This window comes from Orcinus orca, chromosome 16 (genome assembly GCF_937001465.1).
Source record: "Orcinus orca chromosome 16, mOrcOrc1.1, whole genome shotgun sequence".
NCBI lineage: Eukaryota > Metazoa > Chordata > Mammalia > Artiodactyla > Delphinidae > Orcinus > Orcinus orca.
The window spans coordinates 22,111,095-22,133,714 of NC_064574.1; the positions used below are offsets into that span (position 1 = coordinate 22,111,095).

Genomic DNA, 22,620 nt, shown 5'->3' on the forward strand with positions numbered 1-22,620 from the left:
CACTCCTAGGAAGCCAGTTCTGACTCAGACAGCCCTGGGATTGCTTAAGAGCCTGAATCACTTAGGTGGTCATAGTTCTATAGAAACAGGGAGAGGAAAGAAGAGGCGGCAGCTGGCGTGGTCAGGGACGGGTCTCGGGCTCTGTACCAAGCCCCATGCAGGGCACCAGGAACAACGTGATGGGTAAAAAGCTTCCAGTGTATTCCTGCCCTCCAGGGAGCTCCCAAGTGGGGGTGATAAAGGGAGATTAGTACCAAGTGGAGAAGAAATGTCATTTCCAAACGGAAAAGAATGGACAAAGGCAAAACCCATCCTTTCATGTGGGGCAGGTCTGACTCTTGTAGAAACACTGAGACTGCAACCTTCCTTCTGCAGAGCCTGACTGTCTCCGGGCCTCCTGTTTCTCTTTGAGGTCCCTACTCTCAGAGCCAGGTTCTGGGACACATGGCATTTTTGCTCCAAAACTCAGAGGCCCCAGTTATTGAGTGATCACTATGTACTAGGTGCCCAAACTCAGTCATTATGGTTGAGTCTTACTCCAGGCCTGTGAGGGAGGAATTCTTTTCCTCATTTTGCAGAGGGGGAGACTGAGACCTGGAGAGCCAAAATACCTGCCCATGGCTACATAGTGTGATCTCAAACCCTCGCTTCTTGACTGACGTTCATGCACCCCACTCCTTCCTTTCAGCTCTCGCTAGCTGTAGGGAACAGTTTCTACAACAATCTATAAGATGGGGCAATGACAAGGTTCACCCATTGGGCTATTTTATGGGCCAGCAGGGCCCCAAACTGTTGTAAGTTTGTTCACTAAGACCTCAGGCAGGGTCCATTTGACTCAGGGACACACATCTACTAAAACAACACAGGTTTGTTCCCTGCGCTGTGTCACACAGGAATGGAAACTGGGGCCAATTTTGTAGCCTAATCCATCAATAAATATGGAACTTACTCTGGGAAAAGGGCTGGAGGAGGCTCACAGGCCCCTGCCTCTCCAAGGACCCTCCCTGTTCAGGACTTGTGGTGGCTAAGGACCATAGGAGGCTGGGGGACCAGAGGGAGAAGAATGGGTGATCCCCCCATCCCCTAGGGTGCTAGGAGTGAGACGTCAGAGGTTGAGTCCCTGGGACGTTGGCTTTGTTTCCTTCTGGCACAGGCTGGACCTGAAGGAACATCATCAGTAGAGGGAGGGAGTGGGGGAGGGGTAAGTGGATGGATGGATGGGTGAGTAGATGGATGATTGAATGATTAGATGGATGGACGATTAGATAGATAGAGGGATGGATGAGATAGAGGGATGTCTCTGGATTTTGCGACAGAGACAGGTGTGTTGTGTCTGTCTTTGTGGGTGTGTCTGCATGTTTGTACATGAGGCCATGTCTGTCTGTGTGTCCGTCTCCCAGTATCTGCACCTTTGTGTGTCTGTAAGTGCCCCAATCTGATTTTGTGTCCACCTCTGGTGGTGTGTGGTCTGTGTGTCTACGAGCTGGGTGCATCCGGACACCTGCTTATTTGTGTGTAGTTCTTGGTGGGTACCTGTCCGTGTGTGTCTGGCTGTGGCTATGTACAGGCATGTCTCTGATTTTAATCTGATTTTCTGTCTACGTCACCGTGTCTGTGTGTCCAGGTTTATTTGTCGTATCTGTCACAGTGTGTCTCTGTGCGTCCACAACCCTACGTCCCTGATTGTGTGTCTGTGTCTGCTCCATATGTATCTTTATCTGACGGTGTATGTGTCTTCTTGATCCCGGGTCTGACCTGACTGCGGGTCCATGTCTGTGTATCCAAGTATGCCTGTGTGTCCTGGTGCAATTGTGTGTCTGTATCTGTGTGTGTTTCTGTATCCAGGGGTCTCTGTTACCCAAGATCTGACTCTATGTATCCAGGTGTGTCTGGGTGTCCTGGTCTGTGTGTCCCCGTGGCTGCCGTCCCAGCCCTGCTCTGTTTCCCCAGGGGGCGCCCTTGCCCAACCTTCACTTCCTCCCTCGTCTCCTGACCCCCGGGTGCGCCCCAGCCGGCTGGTGGAGAGGAGCGTGGACCCAGACAGGACACCGCCTCCCCGCCAGGTCCCTGCCTTCCCGCAAGGCCCCGCCCCTAGCCCGCCCCTAAGCGGGCTATAAGTTCACCGTCGGTCTCAGCCTCTGCATTGCCCGTTGCTAGTGGTCTGCACTTGGAGAGTCCTGCCACGGGTCTGAAGAGCACAGCCACCACCCGACCATGGCCGAGGGTGAGTATCAGGGTCAGTGCAGTATCAGGGTCAGCGCCGCTGCGACCGCTCAGGGGCCCCGGGTCCAGCCATCCTTACCTGATCTCTGTGGTCCCACCGGTGCAGTGGGGGTCCGGACCGGGCTGGGCTCAATCCCTAAGTCCCCGATTTGGAGCGCAACAGGTGGGCTGGGCTGGGTGAGAGGTGCCGGGCTCCTAGTCCTGGCTCTGCTTGGGGCCTCAGCTTCCCCATCCCCAGGGCATAGTCATTAACCTCTGCCTTCCTGGATCAGATGAGGCAATGGAACACGAAGGCATGTTATGAACGGTAAAGTACTGTGTTAGCAGACCACTGTCACTTGTCCTTCGTCAGTTAGTGGGAGCTGGCTCCCTGCTGCATGCCAGGCGTGAAGCTGTACAGAGGGTGCTGGCCTGGGCTCAAGTACTTAGTTTTGGTTAGTCCGTGGTGGTGTGTAACCCAAGCCTGGCTGTCTCCTTGGCCTTGGGGGCCAGAGAGGAACTCCCAGCATCCTATGGGGGAGAGGCCTGAGAGCAGACTTGCTTTCCTAGGTCCCTCCCTGCCCTCAAGTTCTGCAACCCTGGTCCTTGGCCACTGGTTGAGTCTCAGTTTCCCCTCCTGTAAAACATGGACAGTAATGCCAGTCCTCAGTACATCTGTGAAAGGACTGGAGAAGGGGCTCAATTCATTTCCTACACACACACACACACACACACATACACACACACACACACACACACACACACACACGGGCAGGGCTACCATTTCAGAGGAGGGATTTCTACGATGGGAGATGCGCCTGTACTAATGCTGCTGGACTCAGCATCCTGGCTGACTCTTGGGTCAAGTCCATTTGGAGGTGGCCTCTGCACCACCGCAGCCCCCAGGAAGGAGGGTGGGCAGAGCGAACATGGAGAGGGACCCGGGGCGCGTGGAGCAGGAACAAGCAGGAGGAACCACCGACATGCCCGACCTGCTGTGTGATCTCGGGCCACCTTTGTCCCTCTCTGGGACCCGGCTCCCCAACACATGCGATCGAAAGCCAGCTCAGGGCTGGCTGTGACGCGTCACCTAGGCGGCCACTTGTGCCCCATGCAGTTTCCCACCCTGTCCCCAAGAGTGGGGTTCAGTAGACCTGGGGGACTCTGGAGATGCCAATTATGATGAGCCCCCTGCCCCATTGCCAGAGTGGCCACTTCCTACAGGGTCCCGGTGGCCTGGAAGACCTCGGGTCCTTTCTCAGTGCAGAAATCCTAAGATCCTAGACCCCAGTGTTTCTGCACCTCTAGAGCTGGGCATGATTTCTGGAAATCTTTCTTCAGACAATAGAGTGAGAAAGTGCTGCATCTGCCCCAGACCAGGGACTGACCATCTCCCTAAGGTCTCCTAGGGGGACAACAGTGGCCTCTTTCTTGCTTAAGCTCTCTGGAGTTGAAGTTTCCCAAAACAGTAACAGGCCAGCAAGAAGTTCTTCCCTGTGGCTAGTGGAGGTCTCTCTTGCTGTGATTGCAGGGGCCTCAACTTCCCCCAGGTCTCCTCCTAGGCTTGAAACAACACTGGACGTGGGCGGAGGATGGGAGGGGTGGAGGGGGTCAGGGAGATGGACAACAAATCCTGAGCTGTGAGTGAGGTTGTTACCAGTGCAGGCTCCCGAACCTACAGCGCTGGATTCAAACCCCAAAGCTTCAGCTTGTGCTTGCCATGAGACCTGGGGCCGCGTAATGTCTCTGTCTACAAAGTGAAGGTAGTGGTAGTAGCTGTGTAGGTGGGTAGTTGTGAGGTTTAAGTGGAGATAATCCATGTCAAAGCCCTCGGCAGTTACTGGGCAATTCACGCCTCATTTGGGGGCTATTCCATGGCGGAAGGGAGGAGACCTGCATGTATGTCCCTGTGGAAGGACCCACTTGCTGGGTGACTTTGGCAAATCCCTGCCCCTGGGCCTCAGTGGGACCACATACTCTTAAGGGCCCCATAATTCTGAGCATCTCCCTTGCCCACTCCTCTCACCCTACGGTCCCCCTAATTTTGACCTTGATTAGGTCAGATTGAACTTGCCAAGGTTTATGAGATTTGACCCTCACTCTCCCATCACCCCAATCCCTCCCCTGGTCTTCAGCTCCCTCTGAAAATATGGGAAAAGAGAACTTTCACATATCAAACTTTTGCCCTGGGCTCGGCCCTGGGGAAAGGGTGTCCTCTGCTAGACCTCACAGCAGCCCTTTGATGCTTCAGAAAAGGAGGCACAGAGAGGGAGAGACACCTTCCCCAGGATCACACAGCGGCACAGCAGAACTGAAACTCAGGTCCAGAAGACTCCAAAACCTCTGTCATTGAAAAAAATTTATATTATGGAGAATAATGAACATACATAAAAGTAGAGAGAACAGTAGAATAAATGCCTATGTTCTCGTCACCTGGTCCCAACTACCACCAACTTATGGCTACTGTTGCCTCCTGCCCTCACACCCCACAACCCATTATTTGGAAACAAATCCCAGGCATCACATCATTTCATCCGTAAATATTTCAATATATCTCTCCAAAGAATAAGGACTCCTTTTTAGACATAAACAAATTAAAAATTCCTTAATACCACCATTATACATCAGTATTCAAATTTCTAATTGCCTCATGCATGTAATAAATAGTTTTTAAAATCAAAATCCAAATAAGCGTCACACAGCACAGTGGGTTGTAATGTGTTTTAGGTTTCTCTTAGTCTATAGGTTATCCCTTCAACTTTTTTTTCTTGTCTTTTCTGGGGTTTTTTTTGTAATTTATTGGTTAAAGAAACCGAATACTTTACGTATAGTTTCCCAGAGTATGAATTTTGTTGATCGCTTCCTGGTTCTGTGTTTACATCTTCCTCAGTCCTGTGTATTTTCTGGAAATTGGAAATTGAACCTAAAAGGCAAAGCCTGTGTAATTAATTGATACCGAACACCACCCCCCTTTTTACCAAAAGAGCCCTCCAATCACAATAGACTAGCTCGTGTTTAGTAGGCATTTATTATGAGCCAGGCACCGGGCTAAATGGCTCACCACAGCCCTGTTAGGTGGGTCCTGCTGTCCCCACCTGTGGACACATGGGGAAAAGTGAGGCCCAGAAAAGCTGAGTTGCCTGAGGGTCCACGGCTGGGAGGTGCAAAGCTTCCCCACTTGCCGCAGTGCACGCAACCTGTGATTAAGAGCTGGGGAGGGAATTCCCCATCGGTCCAGTGGTTAGGACTCCGGGCTTCCACTGCAGTGGGCCCAGGTTCAATCCCTGGTCTGGGAACTAAGATCCTGCAAGCCGCGCAGCATGGCCAAAAAAAAAAAAAAGAGTTGGGGAGATTCAGGCCCAGTTAGCCCCTGGGGGACAGGGAGGGTGGGGATTGGGAAGGCTGGCTCCCGGGGGGCGCCCTGAAACCCTCACGTCCAGGGAGCTCAGGGCTCACAGCTGGCTGAGGGATGGAATCACGGCTCAAGATCTGTCTCCACAGATCTTGTTCTGGAGAGATGTGACCTGGAGCTGGAGGCCAATGGCCGTGACCACCACACGGCTGACCTGTGCAGGGAGAAGCTGGTGGTGCGACGGGGCCAGCCCTTCTGGCTGACGCTGCACTTCGAGGGCCGAAACTACGAGGCCGGCGTGGACAGCCTCACCTTCTGTGCCGTGACTGGTGAGTCCCACGCCCGCACCTCCCTGTTCTGTGGTTTCGTTGTCCCCTGACAGACCATGGGACAGGTGACGCCGTTCCTCTTTGCCCCCTGAGAAATTCCCAGCAGTCATAACCCATTTTACAGATGAGGGAACTGAGGCCAGAGAGTGCAGAGATGTCTCCGCAGGCCCTCAGTCTTGTAGATAAGTCTGTGCTTCTGGACGCCTGGGTTCCTGACAACCTGTTGTCACTAGGATTGAGGGGGAGGTTTGCCGCCACACGGGTCCATCAAGGTCCTGCCTGCCTTTTCCCACATGAGAACAACTTCCCAATTCTTATCAACAGCCACCCCCACAAACCCACGCAACCTGATGAAGCCTCTGGGATCAGGCCCAAAGAGGGTCTGGTTGGTGGAGTGAACCCCAGCTGCTCCAGCCCTCTGAGTGGGCAGTTTTATGTTCCCCTGGTTCTTTCTCTAAGCCTTGGGAGGCTGCCTCAGGCTCAGGAGCTGGACAGACAGACCTGGGTTCTGGTGTGGACCAGACTGCCTACGTGCTGTGTGACCCTGGGCAAGTTGCTTAGCCTCTCTGAGGTAAAGCGCTCCTGGTGGAAGGTAGTTAGGTGAGAAGGGCCTGACATGAGGGAGTGCTCTGCAGATGTTAGCAGCTGTTTGCTGGTCTTGCTCCAGGGACTCCAGTGATGGATGAAGGGACATTGAGGCCCCAACCACCCCATCCCCAGATGCCCAGTGTCCAGTCTTCTTTGCTATTCCCAGGAAAGTGGCCTTAAATGCCGAATCCCTGGGTTTGGCTTCTGATGGGAACCACTCCCTTGAGGTCAGAGAGGGGCCGCCTGGCTGGGACTCTGGCCCAAGTGTGGGAAAGGTGAGCTCTAGCTCTTTCTGAGGTCTCTGAGGCCAGAGAGCAAGCAGGCTGAGGCCCGTACTACCTGGGAGGCCGTTTGATAAAGCTTATCACAGTGCCTGCAGACCGGCCACGGATATCCCCTTCATCCCTTTCCTTCCTCCCCCCTCCCTTCTGGCAGGAACACACCTACTAGCCAGGGCACCCCCACACACACATACCCAGCATCCTTGGGGTTCTTCCAATAAATCTGAGGGGCCTCCTGCAAGTCTCTGATCTTTCCAGCCTCAGTTTCCCCCTCTGTAAAGTGGAAGGCTGAATCCATGGCAGTTAAGGGCTGGGTGTGGTGCCCTGAGAAGTGTCAGGCTTGGCTTGATGAAAATCACATCTATGGTGTATGCATACTCATCCTGAATCCTTCTGTTCTGGAAGCATAACTAACACCCATTTTACAGATGAGAACTCTGAGGCTCAGAAAGGTCAAGTTACTTGTCCAGGTCACACAGTAAGTTAGGGACACAGCAGGATTGAAACCCTGACCCCAGAGTTGAGGCTTTTCCTTGATGTGATCTGAGAGCAGGGACATTTACTTGTTCACCACAAGTGCCTGCCGGCCTCAGTTTATTCCTCTGTGAAATGGATGGTCGATGAACTGCCAACTGGGGTATTTCCCATCTCTTTTTCCTTCTTTCACTTTCAAGGTGTCCGAATTTCTTTCTCCTTCTTCTCCATTTGTCTAGGTAGCCTGACACTAGGTCACGAGGCCCCAAGTTCAGGGTTGGGGCCACGGGGGAGGCAGGCAGCTGACCTTCTTACCCCAGCAACTAATCTCTGTTCTCCAGTCTCTGCCAACTTATCTCAAATCATAGCCAACCTGCCCTGGTAACGTCCACAGCCCCGGGGCAGCCACAGAAGGCACTGTATCTCTGGGTGCACTCGGCCTCCCTGTCTGAGCTACCGAGACCCTCCTGTGGGCTGGGGAAGCTGAGAAACAATACCAGGAAGCGGGGCCTTCTGCCTTGAGGCCTGGCTTTGGTCAGCCCCCGACCCTGGGCCTGGCCTGGGCACCCTGCCCTAGTGTTGGAACATTCTAGCTTATGATCAGCCTGTCCTACCTCTTCAGGGAAACTGAGGCCCAGAGAGGGGAGAGAGCTGGCGAAGGTCATTCAGCAAATGGGGTGTGTGATCTGACCCCACCCATGCCCAGATGCCATGCATTTCACCCTGACAATTCGAGGCCGGACAGGCTCTGCTGTGGGGTACAGACCACAGCAGACAAGCACCACCCTTGTTAAGGAATAAAGCTCTGCTTCCCCCCAAGGCGGGCCAGGGTTGGGAAGGTGGGTCGGGTGAGAGTGAGGTCATCCTGAAGCAGTGAAAAGAAGCCTTCTGCAGCTAATAGGAGGCTTGACTCTGGAAGGTTCCCCTCATCCACCCCACCCAGGCCCTCACTGCCATGGTCGGGGTAGTGGCCAGGACCCCTCAGGTCTCCAGGGCCATTTACCCAGGCGGGTCTCTGCGGCGCCTCTAGCCCCACAAAGAGTACCGCGTGGAACCACAGCCAAGGAGTTTTCTAAGCCAGTTTATGTGAGCAGCAGTGGGGCCGGGGGGCAGCCCGTCCGCATCCCATCCACCAGGACCCCTCAGAAGAAAGGGGTGTGTAAGTGCGTGTATGTACACGGTTTCCGCGGGACAGAGAGAAAGGGAAATGTGTTTCCTGGCCTGTTCCTGAGGGTGGTGTATCAATAATGATGGTGGCTATGGTACCTGGCCCAGGCCGTTACCATGGAGACCAGATCACTGATCATCCAAACAGAGTCTTTTCTGAGAATGAAAGGGGTGCCATTAAGAATTATGCTGGATAAACAAATGGGACCTAATGAAGCTTCCAGGCTTTTGCACAGCAAAGGAAACCATAAACAAGACCAAAAGACAACCCTCAGAATGAGAGAAAATATTTGCAAACGAAGCAACTGACAAAGGATTAATCTCCAAAATTTATAAGCAGCTCATGCAGCTCAATAACAAAAAAACAAACAACCCAATCCAAAAATGGGCAGGAGACCTAAATAGACATTTCTCCAAAGGAGATATACAGATTGCCAACAAACACATGAAAGGATGCTCAACATCACTAATCATTAGAGAAATGCAAATCAAAACTACAGTGAGGTATCACCTCAGTGGTCAGAATGGCCATCATCAAAAAATCTACAAACAATAAATGCTGGAGAGGGTGTAGAGAAAAGAGAACCCTCTTGCACTGTTGGTGGGAATGTAAATTGATACAGCCACTATGGAGAACAGTATGGAGTTTCCTTATAAAACTACAAATAGAACTACCATATGACCCAGCAATCCCACTACTGGGCATATACCCTGAGAAAACCAAAATTCAAAAAGAGTCACGTACCAAAATGTTCATTGCAGCTCTATTTACAATAGCCCGGAGATGGAAACAACCTAAGTGTCCATCATCGGATGAATGGATAAAGAAGATGTGGCACATATATACAATGGAATATTACTCAGCCATAAAAAGAAATGAAATTGAGCTATTTGTAATGAGGTGGATAGACCTAGAGTCTGTCATACAGGGTGAAGTAAGTCAGAAAGGGAAGGACAAATACCGTATGCTAACACATATATATGGAATTTAAGGGAAAAAATGTCATGAAGAACCTAGGGGTAAGACAGGAATAAAGACACAGACCTACTAGAGAATGGACTTGAGGATATGGGGAGAGGGAAGGGTAAGCTGTGACAAAGCGAGAGAGAGGCATGGACATATATACACTACCAAACGTAAGGTAGATAGCTAGTGGGAAGCAGCCGCATAGCACAGGGAGATCAACTCGGTGCTTTGTGACCTCCTAGAGGGGTAGGATAGGGAGGGTGGGAGGGAGGGAGATGCAAGAGGGAAGAGACATGGGAACATATGTATATGTATAACTGATTTACTTTGTTATAAAGCAGAAACTAACACACCATTGTAAAGCAATTATACTCCAATAAAGATGTTAAAAAAAAAAAAAAGAATTATGCTGGGACCACAGGCATAAAATGAAACTATCCTGGGAAAACTGGGATGTATAGTCACCCCAACTTTACCCCTTTCGGTCTCAGTTTCTGTATCTGTGAAGTGATTCAATTGAGCTATACAATTACCGCATTCCACTCCAGTCTCAAAATCTGTTATTTGGCCTGAGAATTCTGATTTGTAATATGGTCTCTTTGGATGACGCTGGGGGTAGTTCATATTTACTGCATAATTACTATGTGCTAGTCACTACTTTAAACTCTTACTGATTCTTCTAAACAGCGTTAGAAGGTGGTAGTGACAATAATTAATAATAACTATCATGTATTGAGCACTTACTATGTGCCAGGCACCTTGCAATGTGCTTAACAAGCATCACCTTCTTTGAGCCTCACAATGACCTTATGAGGAGGTATTGCAATTGACCCCATTTTACAGGTAAGGAAACTGAGGCACAGAGAAGCTAAATAGCTTGTCCAAGGCCACAGAGCCAGTTTCAGACCTGGAGTCGAACCTTTCCAGGCGTGTAGTCTAAGTCTGTTTTCTTCTTTGATGAGAAAATCGGAGATCAGAGAGGCCTGGTGACTTAGCCCAGGTCACACAGCACTCAAGGTCTAAGTGGTGGAACCAGACCTAGGCTGGCTCTCGGGCCCCAGTGCTGCCCCACTTCTCCCCTAAATACTGGCTCTGGAAGACAGGGAGCATTTAAAGGCTTACAGCTGGCTCCTGGCACTCAGACAGGGCCCCAGAGGCCTGTGTCATGCCAGTTAGTTCATAGTTATATTTGGGCCTGGGAGTGGGTGGGGCTGGCAGGTAGCCCCTCAGTGAGCAGGGCCCCATATTGTCAGTAGTGAGGGGGGGCAGAGCTGCAGGGAGGGAGATGCAAGAATAAACAGAAAGCCTCCCGAGCAGCCGCCCAACCAGGCAGAGAAGGTTTTGTTTCTTCTCTCTGCCGCCCAAGTCCAGAAAGAGTGACCAGCACCCCTCTCCCTCCCCATGACTCAGACCTGCCTACATGGGCTAGGCCCTGCCCTCCAACTGAAAAAGAGCTAGTTCAAGACAGGCTGTCACCACACTGAGCCCTGAAACCCCCCGACTAGGGAGCCTCCCTTTTGGGAATGAGAGGCACCTTGGGGGCAGCCCAGGGCCTAGAGATGTGGGCTCAGATGTTAGCTTTGCTGCAGACCCCTGGGATGTTCTTGGGAGAGCCCTTCTCTCTGAGCCTCAGTTTTCCCTCCTGTACAAGGGGTCTTGGGAGAAGCAGGAAGTGCCAAGGTGCTTTGTAAAGTGTAAAAGGCTGTAGGGAGGTGAGGGGTAGTTCTGGCTCTTCGTGGCTGCCTATGGAGATACAGAGGCAAAGTTGGAGGGGCCCTTGGGAGACAGACACCTAGACCTGCATTGGCCAGCACCCTCTGCTAGCCAAGAGCAGGCAGGCTTTCAGACAGGCCCCACTGGGGACATCAGAGGACCAAGATCCCATTCTACTCAGAGACTCAGCTTCTTTTTCTGAAAGTTAAAGGAGTTAGGCAGGAGAGGAGGACCTTCGGAGAGTATCTTGCCTAATTCCTGTCCATGTTACAGATGGGCAAACTGAGCCCAGAGAAGAGAATGGTCTTCCCCAAAGTCACACCAGTCCAGAACAGTGTGACTGTGACCCTGTCCCAGGCCACACTGTCCCCTCTCCCAGGAGGAACCTCCTAGGAGATTGAGGACGTGCTGTGTGCCTGCACATTTTCACGTATTCCCACAAAACCATCCTGCACATTTTGGGGTCTGATCCCCATTTTACAGATGAAGAAGCTGAGGCTCAGAGAGATGAAACCTGTCCCCAAAGTTCCCTCAATGGTTAGTGACAGAACTAGGCCTCAAACCCAGGCCCAGGGGACCCCAGACATGTGCTCTGCTCCTGCCAGCCCTGGCACTCACCCCCCCTCACCACCCCTGGCTCACGGCCCCTGCTTTCTCCCTCTGCAGGCCCAGCCCCCAGCGAGGATGCCGGGACCAAGGCCCGCTTCGGGCTGTCCGATGCTGTGGAGGAGGGTGCCTGGGTGGCCACAGTGGTGGACCAGCAGGACAGTGCCCTCTCGCTGCAGCTCCGCACCCCAGCCAGCTCCCCCATTGGCCTGTACCGCCTCAGCCTGGAGGCCTCCACTGGCTACCAGGGCTCCAGCTTCGTGCTGGGTCACTTCACCCTGCTCTTCAATGCCTGGTGCCCAGGTGAGCTGCGCTTCATCCGCGGGGCAGGGTGTGGAGATGGGCAGGGCTGGACCCACCCATGGGAACCACTGAGGGTGGGGGGATGGGGTGGAAGAGACATGCAATTGAATTGAATGAGGCCTGCTCTATACAGTTCCGTGCTCCAGCCTCCCAAAGACCTCGTGATGTCGGAACTCATTATTATTCCCATTTACAGAGGAGGAGACAGACTTGCGGAAGCAAAATGACTTGCCCCAGCCTACGTAGCTACGAAGGGATCTCACCCCGTGTCTGAGGCCCTGGCACTGTGAGCTGGGCCTGGAGGTGGCCCGGGTTCAGGAGCCCCGTTCAGGAAAGGGCTGCCCAATGGATGCCCAGGGCCGCGGCTTTACGCCTGGTTCTGTTCCGTGGGGCTCTGTTTTAAATCCCACCAGACTGGCTTGGGGAAGGGAAACAGGGAGGTGGAGGGGCGGGGTACCCAGGAGAGGTGGGCAGGAGCAGTTTGGTCACCTAAGTGCCTCCTTATGCACTCTTTCAGTGATGGCTCTCAACAATCCCCAGGGGGAGAGGTTAGCATCCTCGTTTTACAGACGGTAAACTGAGGCTCAGAGATAAGTGGTTTTAGGCAGGTCCTTCAAGAAGCAAGTGGGCGATGCTGGACAAAACTAGAGAGTCCGGGAGAGGGCTGAGTCTATCTCGAGCAGATGGGAGGAGACAGGGGCGCGCCACAGGCCTTCCTCAGTTTCCGCATGTGACTTACAAGACAGTGGGCTCTCTTTCCTTCCTGCTGCTACGGAGCCCAGCAGAGAGAGAGGCCTTGTGGGTGGGGCCAGCTGGGAATGGGCTGTCCCTCCTCAAAGCCTGGGGCCCAGGGCAGAAATTCTGGCCTCTCCAGCATCAAGACAACCAGCTTCTTACTAGGCCACTGCTTTCTTTCTTTCTTTCTTTTTTCTCCATTTTGGGGCATTTTATTTGAACAGAAAGATTTTTAAATTTTCTCTTTTACATACTTTCACTTTTATTTCTAATTATAACAGTAAGACATGAGAACACCCTCTCTATAAAAGCTTCAAGCACTACAGAGAGACAAGCCCCCCTTGACTCTCTTCCTTGGGAAACACCATTATTAGATGTCTTTGGGGGGGTTATCTCCTTAGATTCCAATGTATGTGCCTGGAGAAGTCACTGTATTTTTTCTTCCTTCCGGTTTTATTGAGATATAATTGACATACAGCACTGTATAAGCTTAAGGTGTACAGCATAATGACTGTACACGATGACTTATGTACATCGTGAAATGATTATCACAAGTTTAATGAACATCCATCATCTCATATAGATACAAAATTAAATAGAAAAAATTTTTTCCTTGTGTTGAGAACTTTTAGGATTTATTCTCTTAAGAACTTTCACATGTAACATACAGCAGTGTTAATTACATTCATCATGTTGTACAAGACCTCACTGCATTATGGGTTTCCCTGTCTTTCTTAAACATAAAAGAATCTTACCATATCCATCAGCCCACAACTTGGGTTGGTTTTTTTCTCCCTCTACTGTACATCTTGAGGCTCTTTCTGCATCAGTCTGCAGACATCTGCTCATCTTTCTTAAGAGCTGGGAGTGCCCTGGGTCTTGCCGGGTGGATGGTTCATTAGTCTGGCTCCCACCCACAGGCATGAGTTGATCCCCTGTGGCTTATCAGAGGGAGGAACACCCTTGATCACATGCCCTGTGGCCACACGGAATGGTTTCTCAGGACAGAAGTGGCCTTGCTGGACCCACTGTCCACTCATTTTGATTTCAGTCAATGTGAACTTACAGCTAGTTGGCAACCCTGCCCGCACGGCAGGAACGTGGCAGTGCCCCTCCCCGACCCCAACACCGTGGGGTTTCAGAGTTCAGGGAACGGGGAGTGAGGGTCTGGGGTATGTCCCCTTCCTGTGTCCTGGCCTCCTCCCTGACAGTCAGCCAAGCAGCACAGTGACTAAAGGGACCCACATCCTAGGCCGGGAACCGGTGATGCGGAGGCAGGAAGTTGGGCTCAGTGGTGCTGGGCACACTAGGGGAGGAAACTGCTCTCCCTCTGGGGGGAGGGGGGATCTGCCCGTGACCTGGGGGCCTCCCATCCCTGAGCTCCAACATGGTTGGGGTCGGGATCTAGCGGCCCCAAGGCCTCCACCTTTACCAGCTAGAGACCTGAGCGGGGACATCATAGTCCCAGCTTCCTGGGCTGCGGTGGGGACAATTCAACATGTGCTGACACCTTCACTGGATGAGAAAGTACCGTGGGCTTTGCCTTCTTTAAATTCTTCCTCCCGTGCTGCCACTGATTGACAGCCACATAGTTTATTTATCTGAAGGCTGATGTTTATTGCACAATCTTCAGAGCCACAGGGCAGGACGCAGAAGACACCCAGCCACTTTCACGTTTGCTTCCTCCAAGCTGTAAAGTTGCTGGTCGCTGTAGGGAGCCCAGGGGTCTGAGGGGCCGGGCAGCTTCATCCCAGGCACTGGGCATGTTTCCCCAAGCTGATTTCAGTAGGCACGCTGCCTGGGCCCGCCATACTTTTAGGGACCCATGAAAATGTGTTAATTTCTTTTAAAATCAGAAGAAACAAAATGAATGTTCAGGCCAGAGAATGTGTTTTAACATATAATATTAATATGTTCATCATTATACCAATGCAGTCATAAAATATATTTTTGTTTTTTTATTTTTTTTGTGGAGGAAGGAGCCCACGGAGGCAAAAATGCCCAGAGCCGACCAAAGTCATACCATGGCTCTGGAATTCCCCTTCCCAGCCTCAATTTCTTCACTTGTGAAGTGAGGATTAGAAAGGCCAGGCTAACCTTTGCCTTCCAGTCATCTGGCCCCACCGCCCCAGGCCCTTTTCTGTCGTCACTAGCCACAGGGAACTAAGTGCCCTGCGTCTTCCAGCAGGCGCACCTCTGCTCTCTCTGGTCCTCTGCTTAGAATGTCATCCCGGCAACCTTCAGATGCCAGCGGACCCCCCAAGCTGGACAAGGACCCTCCTCCCCTGAGCTGCAGTGACACTTTCTCGGCTTTCTCTCCACCTGAATGATGCTCCTTCCTCGCACTGGCTCAGGGCTTTAGCTTGCAAAGCACCTTTCAGATCTGGGATCACATTTTACTCTTAGGGAACACAGTCAGGTGGCAGGAGAAGAAGTGACCTGCCCAGGGTCACACAGCAAAGGAGACTCAGAGCTAGGGGGTTCCTGACTCGTGGCCCAGCGAGTGTGCCTGTCCCTTGTTTTGGCATCAGTTTCCCCATCTGTAATATATTCTTGAGCCTCAGTTTTGCCATCTGTAAAATGGGGCTTCCAAGGATCCCTTCCACATGGGGCTTTTGTAGAGATTAAACAAGTTAATATATGTCATACATTTATCATGGGTCCTGGCACATGCCAAGTGTCGGATAAAAGACAGACATTGTTGTCACTGATAATACCTTATCTCACTGATATGGGATTATTAATTAATGACTAGTTTTTCTGATTAAAAGAGAGAAAGGCCTCTGAGAAACTGACCTGGCCCTGGGGAGTTGGCACCCCAGCTGCCATGTCTGTGGGGAACCTGGGCCTTGCCAGACCTCGAGTTGAGGCCCTTTCCTTTTCACCCACAGCGGACGCTGTGTACCTGGACTCAGAAGAGGAGCGGCGGGAGTACGTCCTCACCCAACAGGGCTTCATCTACCAGGGCTCAGCCAAGTTCATCAATAGAATACCTTGGAATTTTGGGCAGGTAAGGCCACACCCTGCCCCTCCCAGCCATCTTAGGCCCACCGTGTACTAGGTCCTGGGTCTGAGACAGTCAAAATCAAAGTCAGAAGTGTGAGCAGGTCTGAGTCACCCACACCATGCTGTCAAAGATTCAAGGGCCCTGAAATGGCTAGAGGCTTAGAGAGGGCCCAGGCCAAGCCTGAGGTCACACAGCAAAGGGTGGCCCTTTCCACTGTGGGAGCAGCAGCTCTGGATTCAAGGTGGAAAAGAATAGGAGGGCCTTTGAGAGTTGTGGGGCTGGCAGGTGCTCCATGAGGGAGAAGGGGAACATTCAAGGCCATATATCAAAATAATGGGCAGCACTGGAGGAAGCTTACGATATGCTAGGCATGTGCTGAGAGGGGCTTTAAACCATTATCTAGATCAGTGGTTCACAAACTCGAATATATGTCAGAATCACCTAAAAAAATGGGTTAAAACACAAGTTCCTGGGTCCCAGCCCTAGTTTCTGATACAGTAGGTCTGGGTGTGGGCTGAGAATTTGCATTTTTAACAAGTTCTCAGGTGATGCTGATGCTATTGATCCAGTGATACTTTGAGAATCACTGTTGTATCAGCTAGCTACTGCTGACTAACAAACAAGTCCAAAACTTGGAGGCTTGAAAAAACAATCATTCATTATTTCTCATAAATCTATGGGCCAACCAGGACATGGCTGTCTAGGCTGAGCTGGTTGGCTCATCACTGTACCATGTGATTCCTCCTCTTTCAGCAGGCCAGCCCAGGCTGGTTCTCCAAATCAATACTCTTATTTCCTCTACTATCCAGCATCCCATAAAAATTATTGAGATATTGCTGAGAAAACTCATGAAGCAAGAACCATCACACCCCTCGCCCTTCAACCTCCTGGTGTATTAGTGGGTGTTGGCCTCCTGGGGTAGGGTTCACCTTGAGATTTCTCTTAGCAGCCCCTGGATCAGGCTCCATGTTCAGGACTAGAGAGTCCTGCCCTGGGATCATAGGATGATCCCTGAGATCTGGGGCTCTGGTCTCAGTTTCCTCTTCTGAATATTGGGGATAATAATCGTAAAACTGTCTGCCTCCAAATAACTGCAGAAACCCTGTAGCCCTCTGTGGGATGTAAATGAAATGGTCATATGACTGTGATGCATAAAATACATCAAAAAATGAATTGGCTCTTATTTCCCAGGGCTCTGTATTCTCCCCTGAGAGACAGAACAAAGCTAACTCCTCCCTTTCATTTTCTGAGTTGCTGGTCTGTGTCCAGGTTGTGCGGGGCCGTGGGACATGGCCTTGCAAACTTCCGGAAGTCATCACTAGCCAGGATGATAAGACCTAAAGGAAGGAAGGGAATCAGGCAGTTCCTGAAGTAGGCAGAATTTGAGCTGAGCTTTGGAAGAGGTGGGTGCCTGGTATTCCAAGCCAAAGGAACAGCATGAGCCGAAGCTCAGAGGTGGGAAAGTTTATGTACCTAAGAAGTATGTTACAGTTTGGGGAGCACTTATATGAGAAGGGGCCCCAGGAGATGACGTGGGAGAAGTCAGCAGTGTTCAGGTTGTGAACAGCCCTGAATGTCAGGCAGATGGCAATAGGGAGCCACAAAATGAATGGTTCAAGCCAGGGAGGGCTATTCTGTGTCATGGAGGGAGACCTGCGATAAGGCCTGGTTTGGGACAAGACCACAGAGACGGGGAGCAGGGGGCAGACAGAGGAGCTCTTGAACGTGACGGATGGGTCGTCCAATGAAAGGTGACAAGGAGAGATTTTGAAAAACATAACATCTGAGTTGCAAGGATGAGAAGGTGTGCGTCACACAGAGAGAGGCAGGAAGAGCATTCCAAGCAAAGGAAATAGCAAGTATAAAGGTCCTGAGGCAGTGAGCCTGGAGCAGAATGAGTATGGGTGAGAGCGGTGAGAGATGAGGTCAAAGATGGGGTGGGACACAGATCGGTTTTTTTTGAATTTTATTTATTTTTTATACAGTAGGTTCTTATTAGTTATCGATTTTATACACATTAGTGTATATATGTCAATCCCAATCTCCCAATCATCCCACCACCACCTCCCTTCCTCCGCGTCCATACGTTTGTTCTCTATGGGACACAGATCTTAATGGGCCTTGCAGGCCACAGGGAAAAGTCTAGATTTTACTCTGGGTGCAGTGGAAACAGGAGTGATGAGATTAGATTTACTTCTTTACAGTCTATACTTTGGTTCCAATCCGAACGGTGTGTGGCGATAGGATGGGGAAGGAGGGGAGGCTCATCAGCTCTGCAGGGTGAGTCAGGCTTGAGGGAAGTGAAGACGTGGTGGTGGGGGAGTGCAGTGGCTGGGCCTGAGGTGAGTCGGAGGGGAGGGAAGCTCCAGGGACGCTGGGCTTTTCACTCTGGGCTCTACTCCAAGTTCCCAGGACCCCCCAGCCTGGATGCAGTCACACCCCCTCCCCCTTTCTCACACACTCAGTCATTGTCCCACCTCATCCCCCCTTTCCTGGGCCAGGAAAAGCTGGCACTACAGAGATGTGACAGACCCAGCCCGAGCCTCCGATCTGCTGTGTGAGACAGCAGAGGGGTCCCACAACTGCTGGACTTCAAGGCAGGCTTCCCAGAGGAGGTGACTTCTCAGCTCCCTCATCCTCCCCTTGTTTCCTCTGACAGTTTGAAGACGGGATTCTGGACATCTGCCTGATGCTCTTGGACGTCAACCCCAAGTTCCTGAGGAACGCTGGCCGCGACTGCTCCCGCCGCAGCAGTCCAGTCTACGTGGGCCGGGTGGTGAGCGCCATGGTGAGTGAGTAGCAGGCCCGCCCCAGGGGCCCTCCCTTACTGTGATGATGGAGGCCAGGCCCCACGCTGGGCACGGTGGGGGAACCCAGGAGATGGGTGAGTTCCAGCTAGGAGACCTTGTATTTGGAGAGACAAGGTACAAATGCGGGTAATGCCATGTGGTCCCTCAAAGCAATCCATTCATTCATTCATTCACTCACCCATCCAGCAAGTATTCGTCAAGTGCCACCCACATCCTAGGCACCGGGGAAAAGCAGGTGTAAGACATGAATGGTCTCTAACTTCATAGAGCTTCCATTCTAGGGTGTGTGTGGGAGGAGACAGGCGGAACCACAGTATCACATGAGTGCACAGTCATAAATTACGATGCACTCGCCAAAGGGGCCAGATGTGTGACAGTGTCTGACACAGGGCCTAACCCCAGCAAGGGGCTGGGGGACCTCCCTGAGTGATGAGTCCCGAGTTGACGTAGTAACTGGGAGGATAAGAGCATCCCAGGCAGAGGGGACAGCTTGTGCAAAGGCTCCCTGAGGAGGGGCGGCTGTGGCAGGTTTGAGGAGCAAAAGGGGGGCTGGTTTGGCTGGAGCAGAGCACAAGCAGGAGGGTCGGATGCAGGTGGGCTGCAGAGGGGGCAGGGCCAGACGGTGCAGGCCTCAGGGCCACGGTCAGGAGGCTGCATTTTATTCTCGAGGTTCTGGGAGTCTGGGGGCAAATGACACAATCTGGGCAGGGGCCAGAGGGGGTCTTTGTAAAACTCAGGTCACGCCATGTCACTCCCCCCCTTCCACTCCACGGACAAATTCACATCTCCAGCATCACCCTCACGACCTTGACCCCTCTCTACCTCCTCCCTCCCGCTTCTCTCTCCAGCACCAACCATCTCTAACCTCCTGGTCTGTCACACCTTGGGATCTTTGCACCTGCTCTTCCTTCAACCTGGAATGCCCTTCCCTGCCTTTCACCATGTGCTGAATTCATGCCCACCCTAGTGCAGCTGTCACCCTTTCCCCGGGCTTGGTCCCTCTGATGCTCTCGCTGGTTGCAGGTCAACTGCAATGATGACCAGGGCGTGCTGCTGGGACGCTGGGATAACAACTACAGGGATGGCATCAGCCCCATGTTCTGGATCGGCAGCGTGGACATCCTGCGTCGCTGGAAGAATGACAGCTGCCAGCGCGTCAAGTATGGCCAGTGCTGGGTCTTTGCTGCTGTGGCCTGCACTGGTGAGCGGCACACGGGTTGTGAGAGGGCCTGGAACTGCCCTTGGCTTCTGTGAGCCCGGGTCCCTGCAGCCTTCTCCCAGGCCTGATGTGTAACGGAGCCAGGGAGATTTGGTCAAATAAGGGGGCATCTGACCCCCGTGGTCACGGGGTTTCTGCAGGGAGCCGAATGGTGGATCGGCCCAGGGACTCGAGATGGACTGCCCGGGTTGAATTCCAGCTCTGCCTCTGACCCCTGGGAGGACTTGGGCAAGAGAACTGGTGTCTCCAAGCCTGTTTCCTCATGTGTAAAATGGAGACAGCAGTCACTGACCCAAGTGCCAGGGAGCTCTTAGGACCCGGGGAGATGTCACTTAGCACAGTCTCTGGTTCAAGTTAGGTGGGGTTTGGGGGTTTCCGGGGCAGCTGGGATTCCTCAGCTGGATCTTGGGGCATTTTCTCTGTGTCCATAAGTCGGCTGACCGTGATCGGATGGACGTTTGCAGTGATGGGCACCGTGACACACTTTTCTGTTCGGCCAGGCTGCCCATACCCATTACCCTCTGAATCATTACAAGCTGCTATTATTAGCTCCTCTTAGAGGAGGAAACGGAGGCTCAGAGAAGAGAAGTGGCTTGGCCAAGGTTGCACAGCTGGTGAGCGGCACAGCCAGGCTTGGAACGAGGTGGGCCCGACCCTCTAAGGCCAGCCTCCTGGCCTTAGACTGTGATGATGAGGCCTCCCGGGACACCATCCCTGGGACAGGAGTGGAGCCTTGCTCCCTGGGCAGCGGCGACAGGTCTCCCCAAGCCTCAGGTCTGTACTCTGAAACCTGTCACATGGTGGGGCAAGGCCTGGGGTTGGGACATCAGCCCTCGCCACGGGCAGCAGAGCATCCAGACTCTACCCAAGTTAAAGGGCACAGGAACCAGACAAGAGGTGAAGGGTCACAGCTGCTCCTTCCTTCCTCCTCCCAGTGCCCTCCTGTCTCCCGGCCAGAACCAGGGCCATCGGGGAAGCTCTTGCTCTGGTTGATGGTGGGCACAGGGCAAAGGTCACATCCCTGTCCCTCCCCCGTCTCAGAGACTCAACCTCAATCAAAACTAAAAGTAAACCAAAGGTCCTACAGATTACATTTAGTAGGCCTTTCTGTTGCCTTTCTTTTTTTAGATGTTACTTTCTTTACCTTACCCTGAGAATATGTTACTTTTACATTTTACATAAAAAGTAACATAAAAAAATGAAGGAGGAAAAACACCCATAATTCCCTCTGTCAGGAGCACCTAACATCACCATTCGGGCAGGATTCATGCCCGGGGTCTTCGTCCCTCCTCTGTGGTCTATAGTTACCACTTGATATCCTGCCTCTTTGTCACCTATCATTCCAACACCAGTCCCTTTCCCAGTTACTCTGGGCTCTCTGTAAACTGTGCTGAGGCCCAAATGCAGGCCCTCCTCGTCCACGATGGAGTCCCAGTGCACCTGAAGCCCGGGCTAGAGAGGAGGAAACAAGGCCCAGAGAGGCGAAGGGACTGGCCTCAGGCCACACAGCCTGAAGCAGCTGGGGCTGGAACGGAAGGGCTCCTGACCTTTGTTCCCTCTTCTGCTTGCCCCGCTGTTCACTCCTCACTCTGAATCTCTGTCATTCCTTTCCTTCCTCCTTTTCTTTCTACTTCACCCACTCCTTCATCCCATTTGACAAATTAGCCTGTGCCAGGCCTGTGCTGGGCTCTGGGGATATAAAATAAGACAGCTTGCTCACTGCCCTCAGAGGACAAATTAAAGAATCCCTCACACACCTGTATATTGAGAATGATGATGAATCGCCAGTTTTGCTATGAATGCAAATGATGGGGTAATCTAAACCTGGCCGGGTGGGCTTCCTGGCCCAGGGTACAGCATATGCCAATGTCCTGGGGCTGTTGGCAGCATGGAGTGCTGGAGGAGCAGCGAGGCCAGTGTGGCTGGAGCAAAGTGTGCAGGAGGTGGTCAGGGGCCAGACCCTCCAGGGTAAGGGCCACGGTGGAGGTCTGGCCTTGACCTCGAGGGCTGTGGGGAGCCATTGAGGGTTTAGCAGAGGACCGTTAATGTCAGATTTGCATTTAGAGTCTTTTGTTATCTGTGATGTGAAAGGGAAAGAGTGGACATGGGCCAACCAGCGAGGTGGGTGCCATTGTCTGGGTGGGTACACCCTTACCAGTGTGCAGTGCTCCCTGGGGTACAGATGGGCACGTGGAGGCCCAAGCAGAGCAGATGTGTCTAGGGCCTCAGTTCATCCCCTAAGCTCTCTCCACTGTGTCCCCCGACCCAGTGCTGCGGTGCCTCGGCGTCCCCACCCGCGTTGTGACCAACTATAACTCGGCCCACGACCAGAACAGCAACCTGCTCATCGAGTACTTCCGCAACGAGTTTGGGGAGATCCAGAGTGACAAGAGCGAGATGATCTGGTGAGGCGGGCGCTCAGTGGGAAGGATCCCCTGGAGAGGAAACTTGGGGCGATTTCTCAGAGGAGGTCACATTTGAACTGGGTTTAAAAGTTCAACAGTATTTGGACAAAAGGAAGCGGGCCTTGGAGAGGCTCCAGGACGGGGACAGCAGGAGCAAAGGCCAAGAGGAAGGAAAGTCAATGCAGGGAGCATGAAAGGGCGTCAGGGAGAACACACCGTCCGGGGTCTGCACTGCCAGGCTGGGGGTCTGGTCTTGATTCCAGAGGCTTCAGACTGGAGAGGGGTGTGCTGATGACCGGGGGGACAGATCGGAAGCAGGGGGCGGGGCTGTGGTCCAGGTGGGTGGTGGTGGGGTCTGAATCCAGGCAGAGCCTGTGAGCTGAAAAAGAAGGAAGAGTCGGGACTTCCCTGGTGGCACAGTGGTTGAGAGTCCGCCTGCCGATGCAGGGGACACGGGTTCGT

At 52.5% G+C, this 22,620-nt stretch overlaps 1 protein-coding gene across 1 annotated transcript in view; it reads left to right on the forward strand.

The window, feature by feature from the left end:
• The first annotated feature begins 2,066 nt into the window (after positions 1-2,066).
• Positions 2,067-22,620, forward strand: part of TGM2 (transglutaminase 2) — a 33,367-nt gene continuing 12,813 nt past the window's right edge. The window contains exons 1-7 of the mRNA XM_004272835.3: positions 2,067-2,224; positions 5,704-5,883; positions 11,740-11,982; positions 15,609-15,727; positions 18,384-18,512; positions 19,558-19,735; positions 22,023-22,158. Of these exons, the coding sequence (XP_004272883.1) occupies positions 2,215-2,224; positions 5,704-5,883; positions 11,740-11,982; positions 15,609-15,727; positions 18,384-18,512; positions 19,558-19,735; positions 22,023-22,158 (995 nt within the window). The 5' untranslated portion in view covers positions 2,067-2,214. The remainder of the gene's footprint in view (positions 2,225-5,703; positions 5,884-11,739; positions 11,983-15,608; positions 15,728-18,383; positions 18,513-19,557; positions 19,736-22,022; positions 22,159-22,620) is intronic.